This window comes from Lipomyces chichibuensis (assembly GCF_038497645.1).
Source record: "Lipomyces chichibuensis strain CBS 12929 unplaced genomic scaffold V1513scaffold_3, whole genome shotgun sequence".
In the NCBI taxonomy this organism is placed as follows: Eukaryota; Fungi; Ascomycota; class Lipomycetes; order Lipomycetales; family Lipomycetaceae; genus Lipomyces; species Lipomyces chichibuensis.
Window position 1 is genome coordinate 12669 of NW_027117455.1, and position 25679 is coordinate 38347.

Below are 25679 nucleotides of genomic sequence, written 5' to 3' on the forward strand. Positions count from 1 at the left end.
GCCAATTCTATTGGCTCGGGGTGGTACGTGTTGCTGTCAATTCATAAGCAAATTACTTCCTAGATCAATATATTCCAAATTCTTGCTGTTTCTGTCCCGACTAATCTCAAAATTGCTTTTACCCGGAAGCGCAAGATCGAATCATTACAAATAAATACAAGGATCTATGCGGATCCAAACCTCAATATATTAACCTAAACCAAATAATAAAATAACAGGGCTTAGACTAGAACAGATCTAGTTTCCATGCACAAAGACAGAATAAATTACGACTTAGTCTACATTAACAACTCAAAAAATCATAACCAGCTTCATTTAGCTTAAAGTTTCGGTTTTGTATCCGTCGTTTAGCTCCTCCTGTCGCACAAGGCGAGCCCGTCGCGAAGTGACAGCGCCGTCGTAAATATAATGTTCACCTACAGGGGAATCCTGTAGATGCTCCTTTGGGATGTGATGGGGTTCTATGTCATCGTCGTATTGATGCCGCCTTCGTGTCGGGGATCTGAGACCAAGTCCACCGGACCTCGAATCCCAGGCGTCGTTCAACTCTTGGCTGTCTCCGCTGTAACGCCTGTCACCTGACAGGGACCTATGTGGGCTAAATTCGTTGCCATCTGTCCAAATCTGGCGCTGAGTGAGTCGTTCTGCCGATTCTCTCGCTTCAATTTCTCGTCGTATTCGCTCCGCAGTTGCGCGCTTGAGAAACGACGTCCATGCCGTTGTGAGGACAGATCCACTACCCGGTTTGTAATTGCCTTCTTGCCCACCCCTGGAATAGTCAAAATCTGATTGTCGGCGCAGTTCATATTCAGTCGTAGTGCGCATATCGGTTTCTTGATGTCGTAGTCCCTGTGATGATATAAGTGTAGGCTCGTCAGGGAGGTAGTCGCCTTCTAACTGTGGATCTGCTGTCATATTATTTCCGGTAGAATATGCTTCCATCGGAGTAATATCCTCCGCGTTCTCGGACATCAATAATTCAGCGTCCTGCAGCATCTCATCATATCGCTGAGAGGTTTGACTCTGTTGTCTCGAATCTCCCTGAATAATTCGCTCCCGATCTCTGTCCATGAGCTCCCGGCTATCACGCCAGGGCCACGGATTTCGTGCACCACCACTTTCAGGCTCTGCTCGCTCACCTAAGGACGTACTGTTTTCATGTGTATGATTCTTTGAATTAGAAAAATTCCGTCTTATATCCATACTTCTCCTAGAATCGCGTTCCAGCGCAACTCGGATGGCGTGTGAATCCATATCATCGACCATATCGTCCACATGCAGCGACCTTATTTCAGACCGTCTTAGACCTCGCACATCACCAGAAGTAAAAGGATCGATTGGAATCACTGTATTGTCTACCGGCTCATATTCAAATCGCAGTGTTGGTTTAGGATGCAACATGTCAACACTTCGTACCTTGAGAGCGCGCAAGGCATGAGTGACGACATTGACGGTACGATTCACGACCTCAGTGCCACTTGTATTCTGACATATGGAGTCATAGCCTGATAATCGACTGCCATTGGAGACACTTCGTCGCTGATACTCGGAGCGACGAGCACTTCCGGAGACTCGCCGAGACATCAGTCGATGATACCGACCGATATCATAGTACGATACTGGCCGTTGCCCTTTCAAATCTTTAGTTGCGAGTGACTCCGGTTTCGGCACTAATCCATCGCGCGGTAGTATAGATATGCCTGTTTCCGCTGAAGACACCCCAATCGTGTTCTGATTGTCACCATTAGATAGGCTGCGTCTTGCTGATGCAAGAAACCGCCGCGATAACTGCGCCCGAGACGCTGGACTATTCTCCTTGTTGGCAGTTTCTTCTTCATTAAAAGCATATTCTTGGTCAGCATTTGAAGTGCAGTAATGCGGTGGACGGTGATTTGTAATTGTAGTTAGAGGCTCTGCTAGAAGTTGAGGAGACGAGCTGTTATCTGCTTTTGCTTTGCCATGCTTGAAACGGCGGAATATTCCCAACGGCATTGTAGTAGTCTGAGAAGATGTTTGACTAATCTGATGCTACATATCATACATAGTTAACATATAGTCTGCAGGAATGTTAGCTGTGCATGATCCACACAAAATCAGTTTGAACATACCTTCCTGATATTATTTTAGAACGAATTGTCAATTTAATGTCAAGAAGTGATTGTTCCAGGCAGAATATAGGTGTAGAACCTTGGTCCATAATCAGCAAGGCGATAGGGCAGAAACCGAAGGACGAGCTTTGCGAGCAAGAGTCGTGCGTGGAAATAAATAAAGATCAAAATTAATTTGGGGCTTCGTGGTCGACCACAAGCGAAACTTTATGCAGCAACCTTCAAATAGAGAAGGCGTCGATTGATCACCAAAACAGCTCGGTAGTCTCATCAACTTTATGGCATGTTAGCAGCAACTTTGCTGGTGTAAACGGCAATACACAACCGGTTACCTAACAGGTCGTGTTTTACTACTTTTCTATTTTCAGTTCCAGAAGCAAGACAAAAGTAAGTGCACTATAGCTATACCAAAGTCAAACAATCAAATTCCCTACATCTAGAGTCATTCGCTGTTTGGCTATGGATTGGAAATACTCCTACAATTTGCGTCCTAGAAGCACAAACCGCTTTATAATTCCTTCAGTTAGCAAGATTGCAGTCCAAGCATTCCATATCTGGCGGGCGGCACGTGTATTCTCGCAAGTTGCCTTGCAAATTTTGGCCTCCTCAAAACTAACATCCACGACAGACTGAACGACGACACCTCGACGGCGAAGAAATCTCTGAACTGACTCACATGAATTTACCAGCATCGAGATTGCCGTCTGGTCGATCAATTGACGTGAAAAAAGTGCATACCATGCGGCTACGGGACAACGCTTTTGGACGATTGTGAGTTCGAGCATGATACTGCCTCCAGTGGCGAGGGCGTCGAGAGCAGACGTAATGTAATAAGTAGCAAACGAGTAAGACGTGACCAACACAACTTTACTATATCTCTCTGTAGCAGTATCGTCATAACAATTCTGAATATCGTAGTATTTAAATAGAAATTGAGCAAATGACGATGATCCCAATATCGCAACGCCTTGTTCGCCGTCCTCAAAGCAGAGGTACTTGGCGAGTAGTGAGTGTTTCAACAGATATGCTTGCCGCAATTCCGGAGTTAGCCTGATCGCTTGCTTGTTAACACCAATATGTGCAATTTACGATAGCAACTACCTAGCGCGTTTCTGAAGTCGCGGTCTATCTGATGGTGGGCGCATCCATGCAGCGAGTAACGCAACCGACCACGTACATTCCGAACCGCGTAGTATCTGCCATAACGATTCGCTCGGTGATCCACGTAGTACCACCTTTCCAAGGAACAAATCAGTTAAAATAATATGCAAGGGAATTGGTTTCCCGTGCACAAGGAAATTGGAATAGGACGATGAGGGCCAGATAGACTTATTTGGTGTTACTAAGTTGAGCAGTGTTGAATCCAGTGGATGTATCGGCGTCGTCCTTTTATAACGAAAATAATAGCAAAATTCGTAAGCATAATGCAAAAGTAAAATAGGAAGCACTATTCCCGCTGTGACATATAGAAGTTGGAGGTAGTGATTGTCTCGCCTCAATATCCTAGCGACAGTTGCGGAATCATATAAGTCTTGCCAATCTATTAGAAAAGGCCTAATGTTATCCGCTTTAATCATAGCCCTCAAATAAATTGAACTTGTCTCCGTGACTAAATAACTGGAGCGCTGACAAGGAATGATAATTTATTGACAACACGAACGCGTCGCGTTTGTTGTCATTACCCGGCCGTCAACAACCATTTTTGACTTGGTGAGGCTTAGCACTGTTCAATTCCAGAATTGAAATCTACCTCCATAGATGCTAATTGGCGTATTGGTATTGACGCTTGATATCGCGGATTGAATGGATTTTATTCTACGTTGCAACAATCAGCACTGCAGGTGCCTGCTGACCCAGCAAGGTGTTGTGACCACTTGCTGGTTGGTAGCCGCTATAGTTCCTGATAGTACTTACGCAAATCCATTGAAGATATTTGCTAATTGTGCGATCCAGTCATATATTTTGCATCAAATGCTCTAATAAAGTATTTGGAGTCAGCAAAATTTGCCCGGCCTGTGATACTCCGCTCGATAATCCTGATGTACTGAATTTAAGTCATGATATCTAAACTATTTCTTCTACCAAGCTTTTACTGACATGTGACGTAGGATATATCACTTACGCTACTGAATCCTACTGAGTAAGCAGCAGATGGGGTTGTTGGATTGGCTCGTTAACGGTACTGATTCTCATTTATAGGGAGTATAAGTCGGTTAGCACGTATTCCTACAGCGACGAATTCTCCAGCCTATTCTTTGTTATTTCCCTTTGCTAATAGTCGATCGAGAGTGTCCTGGCAGGTCTTAGTCCTGCAGTTATTAGCGAAATTAGTACCCGCGCACTATCATTCTGGTCGTATCAGTACTCTCAGGAGTTGTATGAGAAATAGATTTCGTGGCCTTTATGTTGTACTAATCTGCTGATTTAGACTCTATCAAGAATTCATCGTGAAATCTCTAAGCGAAAAGATTGACCAGTACGTCAATACTCAATCATTTGGCAGCAGTGGACTGACGCAATACAGAGTGGCCCAAGACAGGGATCGAATTGCCCGGGCGGCAGATGCAGATATTGACTGTATGTCGGTGGATAATGATTCATTTTGACTTTTGTTTACTCATCTTATTAGCTCTCAAGCGTCACATGAATGGTATCGGTGTAGTCGCCAATTTCGTGAAATATACTGACGCAAATTCAAGCTCTCAAAAATGAGCGCGAGACTCTTTCCAAGAAGAATTCTGAGCTAGTAGATAACCTACATGACAAGTCTAGGCAATTCGCTAAACTCCAAGCGCTATATGACAAACTTAAACGCAAAATGCTTCTAGGTTCCATGCAGAATGCGGCTGACGAGATTGTGAATAATCCCAACTCGGCAGTTGCCGGTGGCTTTGAAATCCTGAATACTTCCTTAGCGTCAGAAAGGGCAATGATTGGCGGCAATAGCTTATATCGTGAGAACTTTTACTTCAATTGCAATTAATGTGGGGCTCTGTGGATGATGTTAATTTGTAATATCTTTATACAGAGTCTACGCCACATAGACAGCGGATTGCCTCCAATGGAATTGTTTTACAGACACCGTCGCGCGAAAATCGCGTACCATTGATGCATACCGACTTGAACCGTACACCTGGAGCTCGAAGTGGAAGCGTCAGTGGGGTTGCTTGCCCGACTAGCACTAGTCATCGGCAGCGGTTTCGCCCTTCGCGATAAGGCGATAACAGACTTTATCTAGTTGACTACGATATAGTTTAGTTGAAGGTCTTTGCGATGTGTATTTTAATTTTATGACCAGGAGTCAATGATCTCAGTTTAGAATACCAGTTGACGTCTGGTGTGCAATTGCTACAATGATGTAGGGTAATTGAAAAAATTAGAACCTTCGGGTCTCTCTTTGCTGCATATATGATGGCTATGTTATCTTGTGATCTAGTTGCTAAAAGCTATAACGTAGAAATTTACTGTGTATTACGAAAATATATTTCTTCGACATTGAGTGTCTTCGAGTTGATTAAGAGGTCGGACATCGAAACGTTCGCCTGGCTGGCTCCTTTGCTGGGAGGTCACAGTGCGTTTCACAGCACGATCATATACATGCACCCAATAGGCACTTCCGAAACTGCATTTTTGCGAACACAGGATTACGATTCCTTTGGACACCTAAATACGTGAAGGTCTGTTATTTTTGATCGTATATCTCGATCAGTTGTCAGACTGTCAGGTACAGCCAAATAATGTTCGGTATGAGGTTACCACGTGTAATTTCGACATTATATTTAACAGCGCGCCTATTTAATATCGTGTCAGAGACGAAGTCATCATGGGGATCACCAGTCCGCGACTTAGATATAGAGACGAAAGTACGAGAATACCGCGCTCTTACAGTTACCGACAAAAGGCCACCAGTGTTTGGCTCAGTCTGGCAGGAAATCGCGGTGATTATCATACTTACGCTTGGCATGGCCTTGCCTCCAGCGAATCAAGGCTCCATGCAAATTGCAGTTCCTCAAATCGGTGAATCATTCGGCATTTCGGGAGGAAATTTGTCGTGGACAATATCGGCGTTTACACTAACATCTGGTGCTTTTGTGCTACTGATGGCTGCATTGGCGGACAACATTGGCCGGAAGCGAATGCTTCTTATTTCTTATATATGGTTTTCTGTGTGGTGCTTGGCATCTGCGTTTGTGAAGAATCACATAGTATTTGACATTATGAGAGGCCTTCAAGGCCTGTCTGGTGCGGTATCGCCGCCGGCAGCTGTTGGGATCATTGGTGCCACCTACATCCCTGGTAAACGAAAAAACAAAGCTATGGCGGCTATAGCAGCCGGAGCACCATTGGGCTTTATCGTTGGGATAACTTGTGGTGGTATATGTACACAGTTCTTATCATGGAGGTCGATTCTGTATTTCTCTGCTATACAGTACACCTTCCTTGCAGGATTGGGCTGGTTTTTGGTCCCGAATGACCCAGCAATGAATTGGATAAGAATGAGGGAGAAACTAATAGCCATAGACTATCTTGGAGCTCTACTAGCTACTTCCGGATTAGTTTTACTGGTGTTCGGTCTGACGGAGTCAAGTGTAACGAAAGACGGATGGCGGACACCGTACGTGATTGTCCTGTTTGTCGTTGGAATAATAGTGATAGGTCTTTTCGTTTTCTGGGAGTCAAAAGCGAAATATCCTTTAATGCCGCTCTATATATGGAGATATCCAGGGGTGGCATTGGTATGTTGTTGCTTATGACTGCGGCTGTTAAAAGTCTAATTTGTGTTTTTCGTGCAGTGCATGATTATTATCGCGTGTGGCTTTATGAATTTCCTGGGCGTCGTCAGCTACTACATGGTGCTCTTCTTCCAAGATGTTCGTGGGGCATCTGCCATTCTGACAACCGCATATCTTATCCCGCAGGCAGTAAGCGGCATTCTCGTGAATGTTTTGGTTGCGTATACATTGCATATCATCCCGGGTCGTATTTTCATGGTGATAGCAATGACGGCCTTCGTAATCTCTGCACTTTTGTGGGCTCTCCAGCCTATATCTCTAACGTATTGGGCGATGGCGTTTCCGGCAATTTGCCTTTCAGTTCTGGGTGCTGATATATCTTTTAATGTTGCAAATATGCATATATTGTCTGCGGTGCCCGCAGAATTGCAATCCTCGGCATCTGGGATCCTGAATACAGTCAAACAAATAGCTGTCTCTATAGGTTTAGCCGCATCGTCGACAATAGTCAAGACTGCTGCAGACAAGAGCCCAAACGAGGGTGTTACAAGACTGTATGATTCGTACAGAGCGGCGTTCTGGTTTGCCGTTGGAGTTAGTGGAATTGGACTCCTGGGGTCCTTATTCTTGAAAGTGGGAACGCAAGGTTCGAAACGCAAAGATAATGCGAATGATACCCCTCAGGATACTGAGAATATTGAGAATACTGAGACCACTGATAATCCTGAGATTCCTGAGAATCCTGAGATTTCTGAGAAAAATGAGGGCGCTCGATAGAGGATATATGATTATTTTTATCATAAAATGACTACATTATGTGCACCACTGCAGAAGTACTATCTTGCTTTGTATGGGAATAGATTTTGCTCGTTAATTACCAGAAGTAAGGTTCACTATTGGCGTCATGTTAATAGAATAATTCATATATTTGGCAAATGCCCATTTTCAACAAACACTATGCGACGTTGGTCGGATCCCAGTCAACGATATAATATTCGTCCGTCATCAAGGTATCCATGTCCTTGGGCTCGATTTCAAAATCAAACACTTTTGAGTTTTCCTCGATCCGTTTCGGGCTTGAGCTCTTGGGTAATGGAACCAGACCCTATGTCATGTTAGCACTTGCTGTCTTGCGATACAATCAATATAGAGTTGAGGACATACACGTTGGAGGGACCACCGCAACAGAATCTGAGCAGGGGTTCGGTTGTATTTTTTGACCAAGGCCTGTACGCGTTGATCCTTGAACTTTTGACCTCTGGTAATTGGGCAGAAGGCTTCGACGACGATGTCGTGCGCCCGGCAGTATTCGACAAGTTCCTTACGGGTCAGGAAAGGGTGAACTTCAAGCTGATTAACGGCAGGCTTCACGGTTGCGTATGACTCCATCTCGATCAGGTGTTTGATGCCGTAATTGGAGACGCCTATCGAGCGGATTTTGCCTTCCTGCACTGCCTCCTCCATCGCCTTCCACGTTTCCTCGCGCAGTTGTCTGCCGGGATAAGGCGAGTGAATCAGGTAGAGGTCGATATAGCCTAGATCACATTGGCGCAGCGACCAATTGATAGCCTTCTTAGTGTTGTTGTATCCGTGATCGGTATCCCACACTTTCGTAGTGAAGAACACGTCTTCTCGCTTGCCGCCTGTGTCGTGGATCCATTTCTTAATAGCGACGCCTACTTCCCGCTCGTTTTCATATAGGGTAGCGGAATCTATGTGACGATAGCCGACCGTCAGAGCGTGGTAGACAGAGTTGATGACCTCCCCGCCATATGACATGTACACGCCGAAGCCGAGGACCGGCATGTCGTATCCGGAAGACAAGCGAACGCGTGACGTCAGCGATAATTGAGTCATTGCGCCGCTGGCCAATTTTTTGGTGCTTGTGCTTTTGCTTGCGGTACCCTTGGTGTCGGCTCTATGCGGATTGAGTGCGTCGTAAGTCTGTTTAAATTGCTGCACCTCGCGCTGGATGGTCGGGTTTGTTCCCGGATCGAAGCCTGCGGGTAGAGAATCCTTGACAGACGGCAGACGCAGCTGAGGCGGCGGGAGGCGTCCCTGGAGAGAGTGGTTGAAGACGGGCGGGCGGCGAAGACGACGGGGTTTGACGGCACGGGAGTCGACGGTAGCTTCGATCAGGACGAAGATGTTGTAGAGTACGAAACAGAGACCGGCTACAAGGAGTACTATCGTCAGCAGACGACGCCGGCGGGAGAGCTGGACTATTCGAGGCAGGTTGTCTAAGCCGTAAGCCCAGGTAGGCGATGTGTACGTATGTTTATATGATGAGGGAATAGTTAAAGCTTAGCTAAGGGCCCTCTATGCCGTGAAGAGGTGGCGGGTCCCCGCGTGGGCAGCATTTGGGTTTTACCTTAATTAATGACTCGGGTGGGAAGTGCAGTTTGGCCGACCCGCCGACGATCAAAAATGCGACTTGCAAACGTCATACTTTATGCGGCCCCGCCTCCAGCTTGATCGTCGGCGCACCATTGCCTGATTCGTATATGTTATAATAATACATAAAAACATATATGTACTAATTTGGTAATCATCTATTTACAACCCACATACAATTAACACACACCATAACGCCAGATCCAGAACCCAGCAATAATAATCCAATCTTCCCGATCAAAATTTACCCTGTGCATAGTCATGAACAATACCAGCATCATCTATATATACACAACTCGCGCGGCAGAAGTTGGCGCGACAGCCAAACTGTCCTTCGGAACATCGTCCATCCCAGCTCGCTGATGTTCCTGCTTCCTTCGTTCTTTTGACTCCCGCTTTTGTCGTTCCTTGCGTTCTCGCGCGGTTTCCTTCCGGTGTTGCGATTTCGGCTTCGTCGACGCATGTTGAGTAGGTATTCCGCCGTCCGTATTTGAGAGCGTGGAAGCCGCGGCTGCCGCTGCCTTTTTTCGGGTTTGGTACCGCGACATGCGTGGAGTGATAGTGGTGCTAGAATGTAGGGTGGTAGCTGATGACAACTCACTCGGCAGGTTTTCGGAAGTAGGAATGTCAGGGGGTGAAGCTTGCGAATCTGCCGGAGTAGCCAGACCAGTATCGAATGTGCCGCCCGGTATCTCTGACGGGTCTGGTGGCATCGCGCTATCATTTTCACGATTGTTCTCATCCGCCGTGTTGCCGCCGTCCTCATTCTGCTGTTCAAACAAGTATTCGACGGCTTGATTCACGTCGCCTTTAAACCGTTCAATTGTCTCCCGGACAAGTCTCAAACCTTCGGGCTTGTCAAGTACTAAATCAGGTAGAGACGACAGCACTACTTTCTCCATCCACGGCTGACAGTACTGGTGGCTCTCGAGCAACTTCGATGATGTCTCCGTTGTAATTGCCTATTCTGTTAGCACCACGTCCGTCGGCAGACCTACTGAGGCGAACGCTTACCATCTCGCGCACTTCCGGCAGACCGGAATGCGGACCGTCGATGTTGCGAATCGACGAATAATGCTCCCACTGGTGATACGCTATATGCAAAACTTTTCGTAGGATGCCATTATCCTCACTGCTGCTTTCGCCAGAAACCACGTATGCAAAATCTGCCAGATGAATTTTAACGTCGACATTGAACCGCTTCGCAAAGGCCACGATCTCGAGATTGTCGCCGTATACTCCATCTTTACTCATCGTCTCCAGGTAGCTCTCCCACTTTTTCTCGGTAGGTTGTCCGTCGGACCTGGGGCCGTTAACTGCCCTCCGAGCACTTTTGCGTGATGTGCCTGAGGAGCCATGGTATGCACCCGCAGCCGGCAGAAAGCTGATATACTGTGCCTTGTTGTCGCGCAAAAACTGAACGACCTCAGTGCGTAAGTGGGTATGGCTCTCGGGCGACCCGTACAGCTGGTCTGACAGCGCACGGAAGAGGCAGTTACCGTCGCCACTGATCGCAGAAGCGTATAGGCCCTGCGACGCGAGCAGAGGAAATTCGTCCGTCTCGTGCATGCAGTGGTAAGCGCAGATTGCTGGGCTGGGCTGGGCTGGAATGCACTTGTGTGGGCAGGTGCGTGGGAATTCAGTCGGTATTCGTGGTTTTGTAGGCCCAGCAGTTGATCGCGCGACAACGACGCCGCTGCGTGGCGATGGCGGCGGTGCCTGCGGGTAACAACGCCTCTGATACCGCACATCTAACCTGACCTTAGTCGAAGCGACTACGGTTAATTTCTTCGTTCGACTACTATTGTGGCAATCATATAAATGCATACTAATGACGTTTTATTGATATGTTATCTTATTTAATGGTAACCTAGTCTCAACATATAGGCTTTAGAGGAAGCATTATGTAGTCAAGAATTATATACCAATCTTACGGGCTAGTATTACGTCGATTTTGAATATTGAATCATCGTCATAATCCTCGCAGCCAGCGCCACGATAAACAGTCTCCTGTATTTGCTTCAACTCTGTGGCCAAGTCGACAATACAGGTCTTCAAGGACCTGTACTTCACACCCAGCTCGCGCACGCTTGAGTCCACTTTCGCACTGCCAGTAAGGCATCTTTCAGAATATCATCAGAATCATCCTTGCAATTCGACGTACGCCTTTCGGGAATCGTCCTAGAATGTTTGCTGCATAGTTAAACCCCGAAGCGTCCAGGAGCATGTCCGTTCTTCATGCATAAACGTGACATCGACGAACGTACTAATATCGTTGCAATCGGGGTTCTTGTGTGTTTGCATGAGCTTGTAAATCGTCAGGTTGGATGTATTGAGCGTTGACAGGGACACTTCATGGAGCATTTACCCCAGACGTACGAAGGCTTGATGGTGGTATCGAGAACTTCGGTTTCTCTTCCTCGACGAAAGATCATGTGGCCTGTTACATCGGTTAGTTACTCATTGTCATATCTCCACAGACAATTTGTTCTAAATTTCTCTGCAAATATCTTGCTGTCTAGATGTCCAATAAATGCATTCTTGGAAGCCCATCCCAAGTGACCTTATTCCAGTCATGTGCCGTCGAGACAACTGTAAGACTCCCGGCGGTGCTGAATACAAGATGATGGATTTCACCACCAGCCGCATTCTTCCTGTTCAGGATACCATTAGCAGAGGCTCGTAAAGTTCGTTTAGAAAGGTTGGAAAACAAGTCTTACACCAACACATGTAAGATGTCATTTGCTCATGCTCTGTAGCCGATCAGGATTTCACGCGCTAATTCAAATGTGCCGCAACGGCTGCGGCTCCACTGTGTGCTCATCGTCTCAACAGAGCTAGGACCACGTCAAACAAAATCAAGATCCCCATGCGCAGTACTCGTCCGGTCGACTCTCAACGAGAAACAGCTATATGGCAAAGGCTATTCTCTGCTGAACTGCTTATAAGCAAGACGAAAAACATATATGTAAAGTAACTCTTGAGTAACAGGAGTGTGTAAAAGTATACTTCATTATTTAGCAATAAGGCCAAAGCTGTTAGTCAATTGAAGCAGAAGCATGTGCACTGTCATGATGGTCTAAATCCATTTTACAAGGCCGAGTTGGTAGGTACAAGCAAGGATTGGAACATGTTTTTACACTAAAGGAAAACAGAAAACACGGCGAGACTATATCGACATTTGCATTCCAATCCAACCAAAGATACCAGACTAGATACATGTTATCGGCGTTTCTCCTGGGCTTTATGGCTGTTGACAAACTCTACCTGTCGCTCGACGGGCCACGAACGTCGTCAAGTGAGAAGACAGCTAAGTAAACAAAGATCAGGATACATCTTCATGTAATTTCAATAATATGATGATTTTCGGTCAGGAAACTGTCTGCTAGAAGCGCTAAATATATTGACAAGAAGCCTCGCCAGTGATGGTGATAGCAGGAGTGACAATCATTTAGTATTGTTAACGACGAAATCATGCGTTCAATCAAGCATAACTCTGGCCGTCGTTATGATAAGCTGACAATTATGCATTTGCGAACGTATGTAGGTTGTTCGGTCCTGCAAGATTGCTAAAAGATCAAATTGTCATCGATTTCATTGAATTCTAGAACCACATATGTCTTGAAAATGAAGCTATGCTAAAACGTGGCACATATCTAACCTAAAAGCACGAGACTCCCATAATGCCCTAACATTGACGTCTATATTTCACAAAGCAAGCAGCAACGCATTCATGATAACTGAATATAATCATGTCTAAGAAATGCTTCTCATCCATCTGTCTCAGCAGGCCAGAAGCAGATAAGCAACACATATATCTCCCTCCGTCTTGCAATCCCCTCATGTCACAAGTCAATAAAAATATAGCGTCATATGCCATTATTAAGAAAAACAGCATCATAAACAACATGACAAATAACAGGGTAATAATAATATACTAGTAGCTAACAGAAACTTAATAGCAATTACAAACGCTCCAACGAAACTACTAAACAAGCCCCGGCTTCTGAATACTAAGCATCATTGTCCTCACTTGAACCAGCCGAAGAACTGTCTGAGCTAGACCTATATTAATGATCACACGTTAGTACTGTCTGTCATGGTCCGCGACTCATATCATACTCGTGGTTGCTGCGTAATTGAGGATCTGAAGACCAATGCACAATCTTCTGTTCTGCACCAGAAAGAGGCACAGGCCCGGACATGGCTTGTGGCACTGGATATGGAATAGCTTCTGGAGACAACACAAAGGGCTTGTACATTAAAGGTTTTGGCATAGAGTAATCTTCAAGAGCACGTTGCGCAGCTAGCAAGTGATACTCGTGAGCTCGCCAGCTACGCTTCTTTAGCGTAACCTGCTTTAATCGTTTCTGAGCTTCGGTGTCACTGAATCGAACTTGAATGGGCATCCCTCCTTCGCCAATAGGCTGGCCATTGAACTTGGCAATGATGTCTTCCGCAACACTCCTTTCAGTAAATCTATAACACATGACAAGTTAGATGATTCTCAAATGCCAAGTTTCGTGGTACCTAGCAAATCCTACGCCTCTGTTATTGCCATGTCCGTCTCTCAGGACCTTAATTGAGACAACGGGGAACCCTTCCAGTAGCTGTTTGAATTCCTACGCAACGGTTTAGAATTAATATTTCGTATTGAAGCGACCAAACGCTGTTAACCAACCGCTTTGTCCCAGAATCTAGGAATGTTGGAAAAATAGACGTTGGTGGACTGCGCATCTTGGAGTTCTTTCAGTCTCAAAGCGAACGACTGCTTTGCAAATGAGGTTTGATATCCATACTGAGCAAGACCACATATGCATTGGATCGCCTCTCGCTCAGTCTCGAACTGTGCAAAGCCAAACCTAATTCTGTCAGTGATACAAGAATATCCAGAAATGTTCATGCGAACACAGAAGGCGTACCCCTTGCACATTCCTGTGGAACTATCCATCATCGCTTTTGCAGTTGTCAAGTTTCCAAATCTGCTGGCAACCTTCACAAGAATATCATCGGTTATATCGGGCGCTAGTCCCCTGATATAGACATTGGTAGTCTTCCGTGGGTTTTTCAAGGATTCCTCCAACGAGAAGGCGGTGATGCCGCTCGGAGGAGCTATCGCCATTGGAATGGGAAAGTCTACCACGGTAGAGTGAACAATTGATTCCATCACATTGGTTGTCGGCGAGCACTGTGGCAAGGAAGACTTTGCCGGCACATCGGCTGGGATTTGGGCTTTGTTTGGATTTACTGGTTGCAGCACTTGGACACTGGATCTTCCGGCGTTTGGCTCCACGCCTTTTTCATTTGCTCTACTGTTCCGGCCGGAAGAGTTTCCATATCGATTGCTTGAATTTGCTCCAGCCTAAAATTGAGTTTAGTGGCTAATCTTGTACACCACGAATTACACTGCTAACACTTGCCTTCTCATTACTTGCGCTGCGTCGATCATACCGCCCTACCTTTGGAATGCCTCCAAATGACCGGTAAAGAGGACCAAGGCTCTGCTGTGAGGATGATGTATAAGCAACAGGTGAGTGAGCAGATCCCGTAAGGGATCCTTGCGGCTGTCTAGTAGTGAAGAGATCCATTGCCTGAATATGCGGAGAAGAATAACCGGGATACATTGAGTACATAGGCATATGAAGTCCAGTAGGGTAGATTGGCGCAGACATAGGTGTCTGGGAGATAGCATAAGCTGTCTGTGCATTGTAAGCATTATGCTTGTCGCCAGGAGTAATCGATGCTGCATAGGAAGTAGCCGTGTGAATGCTTTGCTGCACAGTTGGATAATAAGAGGCAGGAGGCGCATAGAATTGAGGTGGTGATGTGATATCAGGCATTGTAGAGATATCCATCTTCAAACGAATCCTTAATAATATTCCGCGGTCAACGACCGTAATGGTAATACTCAGCTTTCTGACGATAAAGAGAACGCGTCAGTCGAATTGCACGTGAAAGTTTCGCACATCTCCACTCTCAGTCTCATTCACATCCCCAGCAAGTGAATTAATTTGTACATACCTTAGTACAATAAATATATCCAGTCAAGAACTGGTGGAACAGTTGAAGGAGAGCGCCTGAAGAAAGAATGATCGCGAAGCGATGAAAACTAGACAAACTATCGGCCCAGATAGTCGCGTGTCAATCTATATATAATGTAATTGTAACGATAAACTAAATAAAAATGTAAAACGCGCCAAGATATAAAATAGAAATCACCCCGTTCTTAAAACGGGTTGCAACGCATGGTTGTTCCTGTTATATGTAATTGTGTAGAACGCGCGGCGGCAAGGCAATGTAAACAATTTCGACTGTCACGCTAGCGAGTCGCGGTAATTTCGTGATAAGGTGCATAGCGCAACGCCTGTCATAAGGGCAGAAACTCACACCCTTGAAAACTCTCAGGCGGCGGCGGCATCAGGTTAAATTATTAGCTGCTTTATATTTAAATTTTAATCTTTCACCGTCGTACTTGGTACTTCTGTAAAAAAAATCCTAGATTTGTAGAAGCTCCGTTTAACGTTGTCTCCACTCCATAGATCCGAAGAGCTGCAGATAGATTATAAGTCTACAGCACGTAGCAGTAGCTAGGACTACTTTATTGGAGTCACTACAATGATATTTGTCCTTAAATAGGTTAAAGTACATGAACTAATATTGCCATCAATCTAGATACAACTTTAGCATTAGGGCCTTCATTAAACCGCAGTGGTTTACTCTAGCTGCTTCGTAGTCTCGAGTCCTAGTCTCCGATCGCCTTCACTCCTCGGGTTCATCTTCTGGGTCTACCCCCTCTTCGTTTTCGCCCTCGTCATCCACTTCGTCATCCTCTTCTTCGTCCTCTTTGTCGCCGTCGTCTTCTTCTCCGATTTCCTCTTGGTCAGCGGCATTTTCTCCCTTCTCGCGTGACTCCGAGATCGCTTTCTCAAACTCTTTGACCATCTTCTTACTAAACCCACTTGCCTGTACATCAATATCCAGACTTGCAACTCTCTTTGCATCGCGCTGAAATATCGGGTAGTCTTCGCTAACGTATCCAAGCTTCTTCTCAAAAAATCGCCTGATACAATCCACGTCGCGCTTGAAGTACCGTTCAGCATCAACATGACCAAGACTCACACATTGTGGGAAATCGATAACCACAAACTGTTCGTCTTCTGATTTCGGTTCGTCAAGAATCATAATATTAAACTCATTAAAATCGCAATGAATTAAGCCGTGGTTTGCTAGACGCACTATGAACGACATCAACGAAGAATAAAGTGCTGATGGGTCCTCATGAGATGATAATTGACGCCTAAATGAGTTAGCTTAAGCTCCTCAAATATATCGAACACAAATATATACATCGGAAAGCCTGGAATTAATGACATAATAATGCAGTGCCGTGAATAGTCGATCGGCTCGGGTACAGGGAACCCGTTCTCATACAGTGCTTTCATGAATGCAAACTCCTTCTGCGCTGCGAGACGCGAAAGATACATCCAACTTGCTGACTGTCGATTCCGTAAATAGTCTCTATTATTCTTTACACTTCGAAAACTGATACGGCCTAGCCGGTGAATTTTGAGAACACACTTTCGACCTTTCTCGTTGGCCACCACGAATATATCGGATTCCTTTCCCACGCCGATCTGGTTTCCAACCGAATACACTGTTCGCCTGTTTGAGAATGCTTTGATTGCAAGATAGTCATAGCCGCCGTACGTCAGTCTATATCCGTCGTCTGCTCACGGATTAGTTTAAATCGACACAGAAATCCGAGTAAACTTACATTTTGCATTTTTTACCCGTGCTATCAGATTCGACTTTGCCAGTTCAGATATACAGTTGCCAACGCCCGCACCACCTCTTAGACCTGCAATCTGAACAATAAGGGTAGTCGGAACAATCTCATGGTTTTTGGATCCCATCTCCGTCTTAATATCGCATTAGAAATTTCTTTGATAATAAAATCCGTGGGTCTTACCGCAGTGAGAACTCGAAAATCGTCATTAGACAAATATCTCATAGCAGCCGTATTGAGCTTCATGTTCGCAGACCTTCAGAGTAACTATATAATAATATACGAGAACAATAAATGACAGAAGGAAGTAGACAAACTATTGAAATAATTCGAGCAAACCAAATTTTGACCTGGAGTTGGGAGTTTACATGTTGAAAGTTTAAATTTTGGTTGAGACAATTGAGCGTCCAATACGGCATAAAGCTAAAGCACATTCGGCATCTCAGAGCGCCGCAGTTGATCATGACTTGCTCGGCTTATTCACGATCTAAGGGCCACCATATTGCTCATGGTTTGACGGTGTACAAGTGGCGGTATATTGCGATCATGGATGCCATAGCGAAGGAGTTTAATCGATTGGAAAAGAACGGCAGTTTCGATAAATATATTGACGATGTGGACGAACTGATCGAACTGCTTCAGAAGACTAGGAATACGATTGATGCCGGTGAGTGGATCGCTGCATGTTTCTAGATCACTAGAACGAATGAGGCGCTGATTGGAAATTTGATTAGTTCCACAATCCCGCAGAGAGCAGTTGGCTATTTTGAAGAGCGGATGCACATCCTGGACAAACAAAATGGCCGAGTCACAGAAAGATATCTATGGAGCGCTGAGCAAGTACGCGAAGGCGCTGGACAAGGTGATTACAATGTACTCGTTTCCTGAATGATATGGACTCATTGTGATTAGAAATTCAAGGTTGATATTGAAGCGGCGTACAATCCCAATGCCTTCCCTCAGTCGGGCGACGCTCTGCTGGACAGAGCGATCGCAATGCACCTGATCAGAGACGGGCAGTTTCAAGTGGCAGATAAGCTCATCCAAGAAGCGAATCTTGATATCCCCGAGGCTTTAGAACAGGAATTTATGGATTTGTATCGCATACTGGAATCCTTAAAACAAAAAGATTTAAGGCCCGCCATCGAATGGGCTGCATCCAAACGGGATAGACTGGCACAATCCGGAAGTAATCTCGAGTTTAACTTACATAGTCTGCAATTTGTTCACCTATTTACGTATCCGAACGGCACTGGAACCAGGCTGGCGTTAGAGTATGCGCGCGATAATTTTGCCGTGTTTGGGGATCGGTACTTGTCTGACATATCGAAACTGATGTGCGCATTCCTATTCCAGTCGAATTTACAAGCGTCTCCATATGCTTCAACCTTCTTGTCACCTTCTGCGTGGGGTGATGTGGCACATTCATTTACAAAAGAATTTTGTTCATTGTTAGGACTCAGCCCCGATTCACCACTGTATCTAGCTGCCCTTGCCGGTGCCATCGCTTTACCGACGCTACTGAAGGTGGGTAGCATCATGCGCGAGAAGCAGACAGAATGGAGTAGTGAAAATGAGCTACCAGTTGAGATTCCATTGCCGCCATCTTTCCAATTCCACGCCATATTCGTCTGTCCAGTCTCCAAAGAACAGACGACCGACGAGAATCCGCCAATGATGATGCCATGCGGCCACATCGTTGCAAAAGACAGCTTGGGAAGAATGAGCAAGGGCAATCCAAACCAGCGCTTTAAGTGCCCTTACTGTCCGAATGAAAGTATACCCAACCAGGCAATCAGAGTCTATTTTTGACTAAATGGTTATTTCATACATATCTTATTTAATTGGTGCTATAGGTGTCTTAGGTTACATTTTTGTTTGCATTCTGTATGTATGATAGTCCTTTAACGTTCATCACATTTTCCATGTAGCGTTTACCTATCTTTTCCGTTGAGGTTTCCATCTCCATGCCACTGATCCATCACTTTTTACAATCTTCTTTTTGGGACCATTCGTCATCAATTGCCGTTGCAACTGGACCTCATGCAAAACCTTTTCAAGTTGTTGTATCCGTTCCTTCCGATCTGATAATTCCCTGATTAACAACCCATGCGTCTTGTTGAGCTCAGGATTTAGCTCAGATGCCGCGCTTGGTACGGACTCGTCATACGACAGAGCCTGATCTATCCTATCCGCGAAAACCAAATGCTTGCCATTACCATTCGACTTTTTGTTGCCCCGTTCCAATCTCTTCTTCACTTTGCTTTTCCCACTTCCATCCTCATCACTCTCAAAGTCACTATAATCAAAATCGGTAAGGTCATCGGAAGGTTTGTCTGGTTTGTATGTCACGAACTCGTTCTTTATGAAGGCCAGCCTATCTTGCAATCGCGAGACCTTTGCTTTTTCTTGAGTAATCATGGTAACCAGATATCCTTCATCCTGAGTTTTAAGCAATTTCACCTCGTCATGTGACAATACGACAGATGTTTCCCGATCTTTCTGTTTAATGCCACGTGCATTGGTTTTACTTGAAACCATGCCATGGTAAAATTCATCCGGATTTCGACTCTGCGCCTTTTCCCGCAGAGCTTTGATTCGAGTTTCTTTTGTATGATAGTCCCGCGCTCTGAGAACATAATCCTAATGACACACAGTAAGTACACATTGAGACTAGGAATATATCTTAAACGTCACTCACTTTGTGCTTTTCAAGAAGACCCCATTTCCGCCGGGCGTGAGGTTGTGCACGCTCACGATGCTGCTTTTTCTGAACTGAAAATTTTAATGACGACATTGTTGTGACTATGTCGTATCTACAGATAAGATTCAATGAAGTAAACGCGAGATCAAGGATTCAATATGATACTGTTCGAAACAATTTTTGTTTGAAGCTAAACGTTGGGAGTTTTGGCAAAATTTAAAGTTCAGCTTGTTCTATAGTTGCGGGATCAGGGTAAGTTCCACCGACATAGTGCACGCGAAACAACTGACACTTCCGATCCAGACGCTAGCAGACCAGGAAGACATCAATTCTGTCACGCATTAGAAACATTTGTTCTGTCATATGCGGGTGGTTAACTATGAGCGAGGCTGATCGAAAACCGGTGCCATTGTGGATGCTCTCGCCAAAGGATGAAGGCGAGATAAATGAGCGACAAGGCAAGTTCGCGCGTGGGAAGTGCAAGGACGTGCTGATGGGTAGGAATTCGTGATGCTTTGATATGTGTAGCTTCTTATTAATTCATACGCAGCCTTTACCGACTGTAACCGGGGGCGATTAATATCTACGAGCTGGGCTTGTCGGAAAGAAACAGACGACATGATGGAGTGCATGCTACACCACATGCAGCCAGAATTTCGGGAACAGATTGCAAATGAGTTTATAGAGGAGAAGAAACAACTGATTTTGAAGGCACGACAAGAGAATGCTGAATTGCAGAAGCGGGAGCAGCGCATATAGTCATTCAAACCCATGCGTTTCTAGAAGAGTGCGGGATGATAAAGATGGAAACATTGCGGTGTTTGGTTATGTAATTTGTATATTAATACCGTACGCCGCTCATATTATAATGATTATATAGTATACATGTAACTCCAGTTCACTTTTTCCTTCTATTTGCTCCCGTTGTTACTAGCCGGATCGTTGCCGTTTTGGTTCAGGTAGAACCTCATCAACGTCATCCTGTGAAGCACATTAATATGGCACCGTACAGCAATGCACAACGAAATTACAACTTACCGGTAGCTCTTTGGCTTCTTCATCTATATCCAAGTCCTTGGCAGTCAGACAATACTGGCGAAAGTCAGTATACCATGGTCAAACTGGATAGCATCAAACAAACCTTCTCTGGTGGCAATCTGACTCCGTAAGTCTGAGCAATCGGCGGTAGGGGCCGCCGGTTTCTTTCCTGCGCCATCTCAAGCATCAATTCTTTTGGGGGTACAGGCTTAAACTGATAATTCACCCGCGCGGCAACGCTAAGTCTGACGTCGTCCACAGTAATCTGTGTATTGGCTGCTGTGCCCGTACTAGGATTTGAGGAGCGAGAATGATCCGCATAGAGTAATGAATCTTCTAAAATCGCGTTCGTGTACCCTATACAACGATTAGTATATAATGGCGATGCTTATCGTTTGGTGAACACCCGAGACGTACTGTAAGCAAAGTCCATTATTTGAAGCGGCACTCGATCTTGATAACTTGTAATCCCCATTGATGCCATGATCAAATGTAGTAGCCTTGCATCTCTTGGAGTTGCCGAAGGCAGATCCTCGCTAGTGTCCATCCGTATGTCCGCCTGTGGCTGTTGCCCTATCACCTGCGACGATGGAACTGCAGAAGATTGCACATCTGACATGATTAATACTGCGTGTAGGAACTGACAGCAGTATGCACGACGTAGTTATACTGACTCGCGGTAGTGAAACTTCTGAGAGTCGTGAATGCCGAAATCTGCGCGGCTTATTCCCAATGAATTTGGACAGTTCCTCCGCAACGGCGTCACACTTTTGGATTTGGAAGCGCAAATGTAGTGAAACAAATGGGTTCTGAAAGCAACTCCCAACCTGCTAAGGATCAAGCTCGTTGGAGTACAATTTTGGCCCGCAAGAGTCAACAAACCGGGAAAACAGTTTTATTGGCTTCGGTCGTCCGATTTCTATAGTATAGTTTGCTATTCATAATTATTTATTATGGCGGAACCGATTTCGCCGGTTTTCCAGTTCTCGACTCTGCCGGCGGCGACAAATGTGCAGCCAATGCAGCCGCCTAATACTCCACCGCCAGGCCCACTCACACCGGGGTCCATGCAACAAAGTGCAGGCACAGTATTCGGAACGCCTCCGACAGCTCCTAATTCGTCGTTTACACTCTCACCATCTGCGAGCTTTGTGGACGGTGCCGCCGGTGTTGCTGGCCCGCCGAAATCTTTGTCTGTCGTACGTACGTACACCAAACGCCGTTAAGTATGATCGAATCTAACATGTATGTTATCAGCCGACCCAACATATCCACCATGTGCTGCAAATGCCTCAGTCACAATGTGTCCGGAAGATCGCAAGATCTTTATCTTTGGCGGATTTGATTTCACAATGAGTACCGATGAATGTATGATCTCGAATATCCGAGGCAGCGACTACGAGGCTAACGTCGATAGTATTTAACTCGGTGATGCTCATTGACACGAAGACTTATAAGGCGACGCTAATTAAAGAACCTGCGGGCACTGTTCCGAGTGGCCGCCATGGTGAGTTAGACATGTAAAAGTAGAAGTCCGATGTACTGACGAGGGAAGGGCACACGGCGACATATTGGAAAGAAGGCAAGCTTATCATATTTGGTGGCGAGAATGAACGCGGTGTATTTCTGAATGAATTATATGTTTTTGATGTACGGACACAAGTATGGTCATCGCCAACCACATATGGGCGGAAACCGGTGGGCCGGAGCCGTCATGCGGCTTGTCTGTCGGAATGCGGTAAACGGCTATATTTTTGTGGTGGATTTCGGCAGCATACTGTAATGTCAGACATCTTCTGCCTGGATCTTGAGACCATGACTTGGTCGGACTCGCGGCAGTTTGTTGCACGTTATGATCACGTCGCGACTGTGCATAACGAGAAAGTTTGGATTTTCGGTGGGTTGACGCAGGAAATGGACCGTCCGTCTGAAGTAATCTGGTTCGATTTACGTACATCTGCAGTTGCCAGTCTACGGTTTGATGACAGGCTAAATAGCGGCGATGATGAAGATGGCTTAAGGATAGGAAATGGAAGGAGCCGACGTGGCACCCCGAATCAGGACAAGCGCGCAGGAACGCATTTCTACGCTTTCTGCGGCTCGACCGTCATCGACTTTATGACGCACGGACCAGCGATACACAATACCGAGACATCGATCACCAGTTTTGATCTTACTGAGTTACGCTGGCGGACTCTTGCTGATTCTTCGTGCGACATATTCTCGGGTAACTCATGGGCATACGTTGCGCTGTCAGGTACTACGGCCTTTTTACTTGGGTCAGCCCTATATCCAGAGTATGGGATTGAGAATGAGGTTATCTGCCGTATCCTACCAATCGATCTCAAATACTACGGTGCGGCACCGAAACCAAGCCTACAGTCGCCGACCGTTCCACCGGCCGAATCTCTCAACGCAGACATATCGACTCTATTTGATGACCGCGAAACGTCGGATTTTGTTATTACGGCTATCCCCGATGACTACGACAATCCAGGATCCATGAGTGTGCCAGGACCCGATACCTCGGTGGACACAACTCAGCAGATTCCGGTATCGGACCCTATATATGTGCACGCACTGATACTGCAGACTCGTTGGCCTCATTTCAAGCGGTTATCAAACTCTCGGATGCGAGAGTATCATAGGAAGCGAATGCACATTCCCGAAAAGTACTCGACTGTGCGCGCGCTGTTGTACTATCTTTACAGTGACACGATCGCAACTACCGTCAGCGTCGTTACAGTGTCGAAGCTGCTTGTGTTGAGCAATATGTATGCGCTGCCACGGCTACGAGATCTGTGCATTTCACGAATTCAGGATGGATTTGACGTTACTAATGCGCCAACGATATGGGAGTGCGCCAAGGTCGCGCAGGAGGACGTTCTGCGTACTTCTGCCGCGCGGTTTTGCTTAAGACATTGGGGACGCGTCGTGCGGACTAAGGCGTTCAGAGCACTATCCAAAGGCTCGATGTTGGAAATATGCGAGGAAGTCGATTTAGAGGGACAAGTCGTGATGGGGTGGGACAGCCACGGCCGCCGGCGCACAGATAGTTCGACCAATGGTGGGAACGATGGCGAGAGTTCCGGCGCGATGTTAGATGACGCGGCAAGCGAGGCTGATATGGCAATGGTGGAGGACATTGATAGCGACGTCGAGGGTGACATTGAGGGAGAGTCAGGGGCGTGAAATAGCATCACGTATTTGTATATATATATATATTTGACCTGGGACTTTTTATGTTATGATTTCTGGGACCTGGACTTCACGGATTCAATCATTTCTAAGGTGATTTGCATAAGTCAAGTACATCAATACAATTGCTAGCTTTCTATCCAACTGCAACCTAGAATACACTAACCGGTAATACAACAATGGAATGCAAACACTGGAAACAAATGTAATAATGTACATAATCATCCTAACAACCTAAGCAGTCCAAACTCCTAAACAATATCCCAACAATTAGCATATTATAACTGAATCGTACGACAGCATTCCTTCTGCAGTCTTGTTACAGAAAATAATCCGCGACAGGCTTTTTGGCCGGCATACCCTTTGCATCCTGCGGTGCAGCCTCAAAAATACGATACTTTCTCTCCAGGTCCTCGCCGACCGTCAAAATCGCGGCGACATTACCACACCGGTAGCAGTAATTCGGTGCCGACCAGACCGTGACGATCGAGCCTTCGAACATCTCTTTGTAGCCCTCCATGACCAGTTGATGGGCGCGTGCAATCAGGCTGATGTCGTTCGTGTGGTTGAACTCGTGCACTTTATCCCCGCCAAAGAGGTATCCCGCACCTCGTGGCGATATGCCCCACCCGTCGATATCGTCGGGGTCAGACCACAGTAGATCGCACATCGCGCCTTCGTGTGGGACTTCTTGTTTGCGGTCGATCAGTCTGATTTGGTCGAGATGCTTGACACTGGGAGACAATCCGCCGTGGACGCAAAACACGCCGCCCGGGCCACCAACTAAGGCGCCGAGCGCGAGGTAATCGAACACGTCACAGCAGTACCGCCACACGTTGGCTGATCCATACTTGCGAATGCATTCGTCGTAGAAACCGTACACGGTCGTAATTTGTCGGGACTCGTGGTTACCTCGGATGAGCGTTATCCGGTCTGGATAGCGTACTTTTAGACAGAGTAGGAGCAAAAATGATTCGAGCGAGTAGAATCCTCGGTCGACAAAGTCGCCTGTGCCAGTTAGTCCCGTCGGCGGTTACGGAAGGGGTAGAGAACACACCAAGGAAGAGGTAGTTTGTATCTGGGCATTCGCCGCCCTGCTCAAACAGCGTAATCAAATCATGGAATTGGCCGTGAATGTCGCCGCATATCTGTCTGATCAGCACCTCATGTTATCAATATTACCGGAAGCAACATACCGTCACCGGTGTATCCACAATCTGCACATTTCGTTCCTCAACGAGCAATTCCTGTGCGCGATAGCATAATTCGCGTACTTCCTGTTCCGGTAGCGTCTGGCAATCGCGGAGTTTCTCGATCGATCTGAGTCAGCATTAGTCGCCAATGGCAGCAACAGTGTAGTCGCAAACAGACCTGTCCAAATTGCTCATACTGCCGTTCCTGGCGGCTTCGCTGCGATACCTACGCCTAGGCTATACCAGCTCTCCGATAGTCTCCGAATCACTAAAGGTAGTAACCTGACGGCTTCGCGATACCTACGTCTGGACTCGACCAGCACACAGATCCTCTGCGAGCTCTCAACTAGTAACCTATGACTAGCTTCTTGGGCAAACCTTTCTGTTCGTCGACTAGCAGATTCGATCGTCGATGAGGTTCTCGAAGCAACAACGTGAGCACGCGCGATTGGGGCGGCATATAATCTAATTTTTCGCAAGCATATGTGGTTTAGGGTATGGCAAGGTACTACCAGTTTCTGACGA

General features: G+C 46.1%; 13 protein-coding genes across 13 annotated transcripts; 5 read left to right on the plus strand and 8 right to left on the minus strand.

The window, feature by feature from the left end:
• Positions 1-234: 234 nt before the first annotated feature.
• Positions 235-2275, minus strand: V1513DRAFT_161764 (uncharacterized protein). The gene is made up of 2 exons (XM_066894249.1): positions 2109-2275; positions 235-2057 (listed from the first exon to the last, which is right to left on the minus strand). Exon 2 carries the CDS (start codon positions 1990-1992, stop codon positions 316-318), a length of 1677 nt encoding a protein of 558 aa, XP_066755733.1. The 5' UTR covers positions 1993-2057; positions 2109-2275; the 3' UTR covers positions 235-315.
• Positions 2276-2315: 40 nt separating this feature from the next.
• V1513DRAFT_456411 (uncharacterized protein) lies at positions 2316-3311 on the minus strand (the record flags this gene model as incomplete). Its single annotated transcript, XM_066899571.1, has 4 exons — positions 2316-2374; positions 2429-2466; positions 2613-3158; positions 3286-3311. The coding sequence occupies 4 exons, from the start codon at positions 3309-3311 to the stop codon at positions 2316-2318; spliced, it is 669 nt and encodes a 222-aa protein (XP_066755734.1).
• Positions 3312-3911: 600 nt separating this feature from the next.
• V1513DRAFT_373796 (uncharacterized protein) lies at positions 3912-5091 on the plus strand (the record flags this gene model as incomplete). The annotated part of the gene is made up of 9 exons (XM_066894826.1): positions 3912-3988; positions 4062-4149; positions 4217-4248; positions 4308-4320; positions 4396-4484; positions 4537-4584; positions 4633-4685; positions 4738-4758; positions 4808-5091. The coding sequence occupies 9 exons, from the start codon at positions 3912-3914 to the stop codon at positions 5089-5091; spliced, it is 705 nt and encodes a 234-aa protein (XP_066755735.1).
• A 434-nt stretch (positions 5092-5525) lies between these two features.
• On the plus strand, positions 5526-7760 carry V1513DRAFT_477128 (major facilitator superfamily-domain-containing protein). The gene is made up of 2 exons (XM_066900230.1): positions 5526-6844; positions 6902-7760. The coding sequence occupies exons 1-2, from the start codon at positions 5846-5848 to the stop codon at positions 7616-7618; spliced, it is 1716 nt and encodes a 571-aa protein (XP_066755736.1). The 5' UTR covers positions 5526-5845; the 3' UTR covers positions 7619-7760.
• A 36-nt stretch (positions 7761-7796) lies between these two features.
• On the minus strand, positions 7797-10804 carry V1513DRAFT_456414 (NADP-dependent oxidoreductase domain-containing protein; the record flags this gene model as incomplete). The annotated part of the gene is made up of 5 exons (XM_066899572.1): positions 7797-7946; positions 8006-9027; positions 9426-9484; positions 9527-10197; positions 10250-10804. 5 exons carry the CDS (start codon positions 10802-10804, stop codon positions 7797-7799), a joined length of 2457 nt encoding a protein of 818 aa, XP_066755737.1.
• Positions 10805-12805: 2001 nt separating this feature from the next.
• On the minus strand, positions 12806-15514 carry V1513DRAFT_436896 (uncharacterized protein). The gene is made up of 7 exons (XM_066896838.1): positions 15257-15514; positions 14656-15151; positions 14158-14597; positions 13917-14097; positions 13766-13857; positions 13358-13714; positions 12806-13300 (listed from the first exon to the last, which is right to left on the minus strand). The coding sequence occupies exons 2-7, from the start codon at positions 15088-15090 to the stop codon at positions 13249-13251; spliced, it is 1557 nt and encodes a 518-aa protein (XP_066755738.1). The 5' UTR covers positions 15091-15151; positions 15257-15514; the 3' UTR covers positions 12806-13248.
• Positions 15515-15837: 323 nt separating this feature from the next.
• On the minus strand, positions 15838-17341 carry V1513DRAFT_436898 (RIO1 family-domain-containing protein). Its single transcript, XM_066896839.1, has 4 exons — positions 17205-17341; positions 17010-17154; positions 16583-16961; positions 15838-16532 (listed from the first exon to the last, which is right to left on the minus strand). The coding sequence occupies exons 1-4, from the start codon at positions 17265-17267 to the stop codon at positions 15995-15997; spliced, it is 1125 nt and encodes a 374-aa protein (XP_066755739.1). The 5' UTR covers positions 17268-17341; the 3' UTR covers positions 15838-15994.
• Positions 17342-17567: 226 nt separating this feature from the next.
• V1513DRAFT_373996 (CTLH/CRA C-terminal to lish motif domain-containing protein) lies at positions 17568-18833 on the plus strand (the record flags this gene model as incomplete). Its single annotated transcript, XM_066894836.1, has 3 exons — positions 17568-17688; positions 17756-17883; positions 17934-18833. 3 exons carry the CDS (start codon positions 17568-17570, stop codon positions 18831-18833), a joined length of 1149 nt encoding a protein of 382 aa, XP_066755740.1.
• V1513DRAFT_436904 (small-subunit processome) lies at positions 18818-19900 on the minus strand. Its single transcript, XM_066896840.1, has one exon. It carries the CDS (start codon positions 19560-19562, stop codon positions 18960-18962), a length of 603 nt encoding a protein of 200 aa, XP_066755741.1. The 5' UTR covers positions 19563-19900; the 3' UTR covers positions 18818-18959.
• V1513DRAFT_462037 (uncharacterized protein) lies at positions 19899-20616 on the plus strand. Its single transcript, XM_066899917.1, has 3 exons — positions 19899-19977; positions 20029-20222; positions 20276-20616. The coding sequence occupies exons 2-3, from the start codon at positions 20105-20107 to the stop codon at positions 20482-20484; spliced, it is 327 nt and encodes a 108-aa protein (XP_066755742.1). The 5' UTR covers positions 19899-19977; positions 20029-20104; the 3' UTR covers positions 20485-20616.
• Positions 20617-20655: 39 nt separating this feature from the next.
• Positions 20656-21310, minus strand: V1513DRAFT_456419 (TATA-binding protein-associated factor TAF9; the record flags this gene model as incomplete). The annotated part of the gene is made up of 4 exons (XM_066899573.1): positions 20656-20706; positions 20764-20817; positions 20867-21120; positions 21181-21310. 4 exons carry the CDS (start codon positions 21308-21310, stop codon positions 20656-20658), a joined length of 489 nt encoding a protein of 162 aa, XP_066755743.1.
• Positions 21311-21694: 384 nt separating this feature from the next.
• On the plus strand, positions 21695-24118 carry V1513DRAFT_162223 (uncharacterized protein). The gene is made up of 4 exons (XM_066894250.1): positions 21695-21962; positions 22021-22131; positions 22181-22270; positions 22319-24118. Exons 2-4 carry the CDS (start codon positions 22065-22067, stop codon positions 23953-23955), a joined length of 1794 nt encoding a protein of 597 aa, XP_066755744.1. The 5' UTR covers positions 21695-21962; positions 22021-22064; the 3' UTR covers positions 23956-24118.
• V1513DRAFT_436915 (Metallo-dependent phosphatase-like protein) lies at positions 24039-25666 on the minus strand. Its single transcript, XM_066896841.1, has 4 exons — positions 25333-25666; positions 25158-25281; positions 25019-25109; positions 24039-24969 (listed from the first exon to the last, which is right to left on the minus strand). Exons 1-4 carry the CDS (start codon positions 25347-25349, stop codon positions 24281-24283), a joined length of 921 nt encoding a protein of 306 aa, XP_066755745.1. The 5' UTR covers positions 25350-25666; the 3' UTR covers positions 24039-24280.
• Positions 25667-25679: the final 13 nt, after the last annotated feature.

Coding starts and splice junctions, on each gene's coding strand:
- V1513DRAFT_161764 (XM_066894249.1), bottom strand. CDS start 1,992: ATGCCGTTGGGAATATTCCGCCGTTTCAAGCATGGCAAAGCAAAAGCA.
- V1513DRAFT_477128 (XM_066900230.1), top strand. CDS start 5,846: ATGTTCGGTATGAGGTTACCACGTGTAATTTCGACATTATATTTAACA. Junction 6,845..6,901: donor GATATCCAGGGGTGGCATTG/GTATGTTGTTGC, acceptor TTTTTCGTGCAG/TGCATGATTATTATCGCGTG.
- V1513DRAFT_436896 (XM_066896838.1), bottom strand. CDS start 15,090: ATGGATATCTCTACAATGCCTGATATCACATCACCACCTCAATTCTAT. Junction 14,098..14,157: donor TCCACAGGAATGTGCAAGGG/GTACGCCTTCTG, acceptor TGACAGAATTAG/GTTTGGCTTTGCACAGTTCG. Junction 13,715..13,765: donor AGAGGCGTAGGATTTGCTAG/GTACCACGAAAC, acceptor CATGTGTTATAG/ATTTACTGAAAGGAGTGTTG.
- V1513DRAFT_436898 (XM_066896839.1), bottom strand. CDS start 17,267: ATGAAGCTCAATACGGCTGCTATGAGATATTTGTCTAATGACGATTTT. Junction 17,155..17,204: donor ATTTTCGAGTTCTCACTGCG/GTAAGACCCACG, acceptor TGCGATATTAAG/ACGGAGATGGGATCCAAAAA. Junction 16,962..17,009: donor ACGGGTAAAAAATGCAAAAT/GTAAGTTTACTC, acceptor ATCCGTGAGCAG/ACGACGGATATAGACTGACG.
- V1513DRAFT_436904 (XM_066896840.1), bottom strand. CDS start 19,562: ATGGTTTCAAGTAAAACCAATGCACGTGGCATTAAACAGAAAGATCGG.
- V1513DRAFT_462037 (XM_066899917.1), top strand. CDS start 20,105: ATGAGCGAGGCTGATCGAAAACCGGTGCCATTGTGGATGCTCTCGCCA. Junction 20,223..20,275: donor GTGCAAGGACGTGCTGATGG/GTAGGAATTCGT, acceptor ATTCATACGCAG/CCTTTACCGACTGTAACCGG.
- V1513DRAFT_162223 (XM_066894250.1), top strand. CDS start 22,065: ATGTGTCCGGAAGATCGCAAGATCTTTATCTTTGGCGGATTTGATTTC. Junction 22,132..22,180: donor CACAATGAGTACCGATGAAT/GTATGATCTCGA, acceptor TAACGTCGATAG/TATTTAACTCGGTGATGCTC. Junction 22,271..22,318: donor TGTTCCGAGTGGCCGCCATG/GTGAGTTAGACA, acceptor TGACGAGGGAAG/GGCACACGGCGACATATTGG.
- V1513DRAFT_436915 (XM_066896841.1), bottom strand. Junction 25,110..25,157: donor TTGTGGATACACCGGTGACG/GTATGTTGCTTC, acceptor CTGATCAGACAG/ATATGCGGCGACATTCACGG. Junction 24,970..25,018: donor TACAAACTACCTCTTCCTTG/GTGTGTTCTCTA, acceptor TAACTGGCACAG/GCGACTTTGTCGACCGAGGA.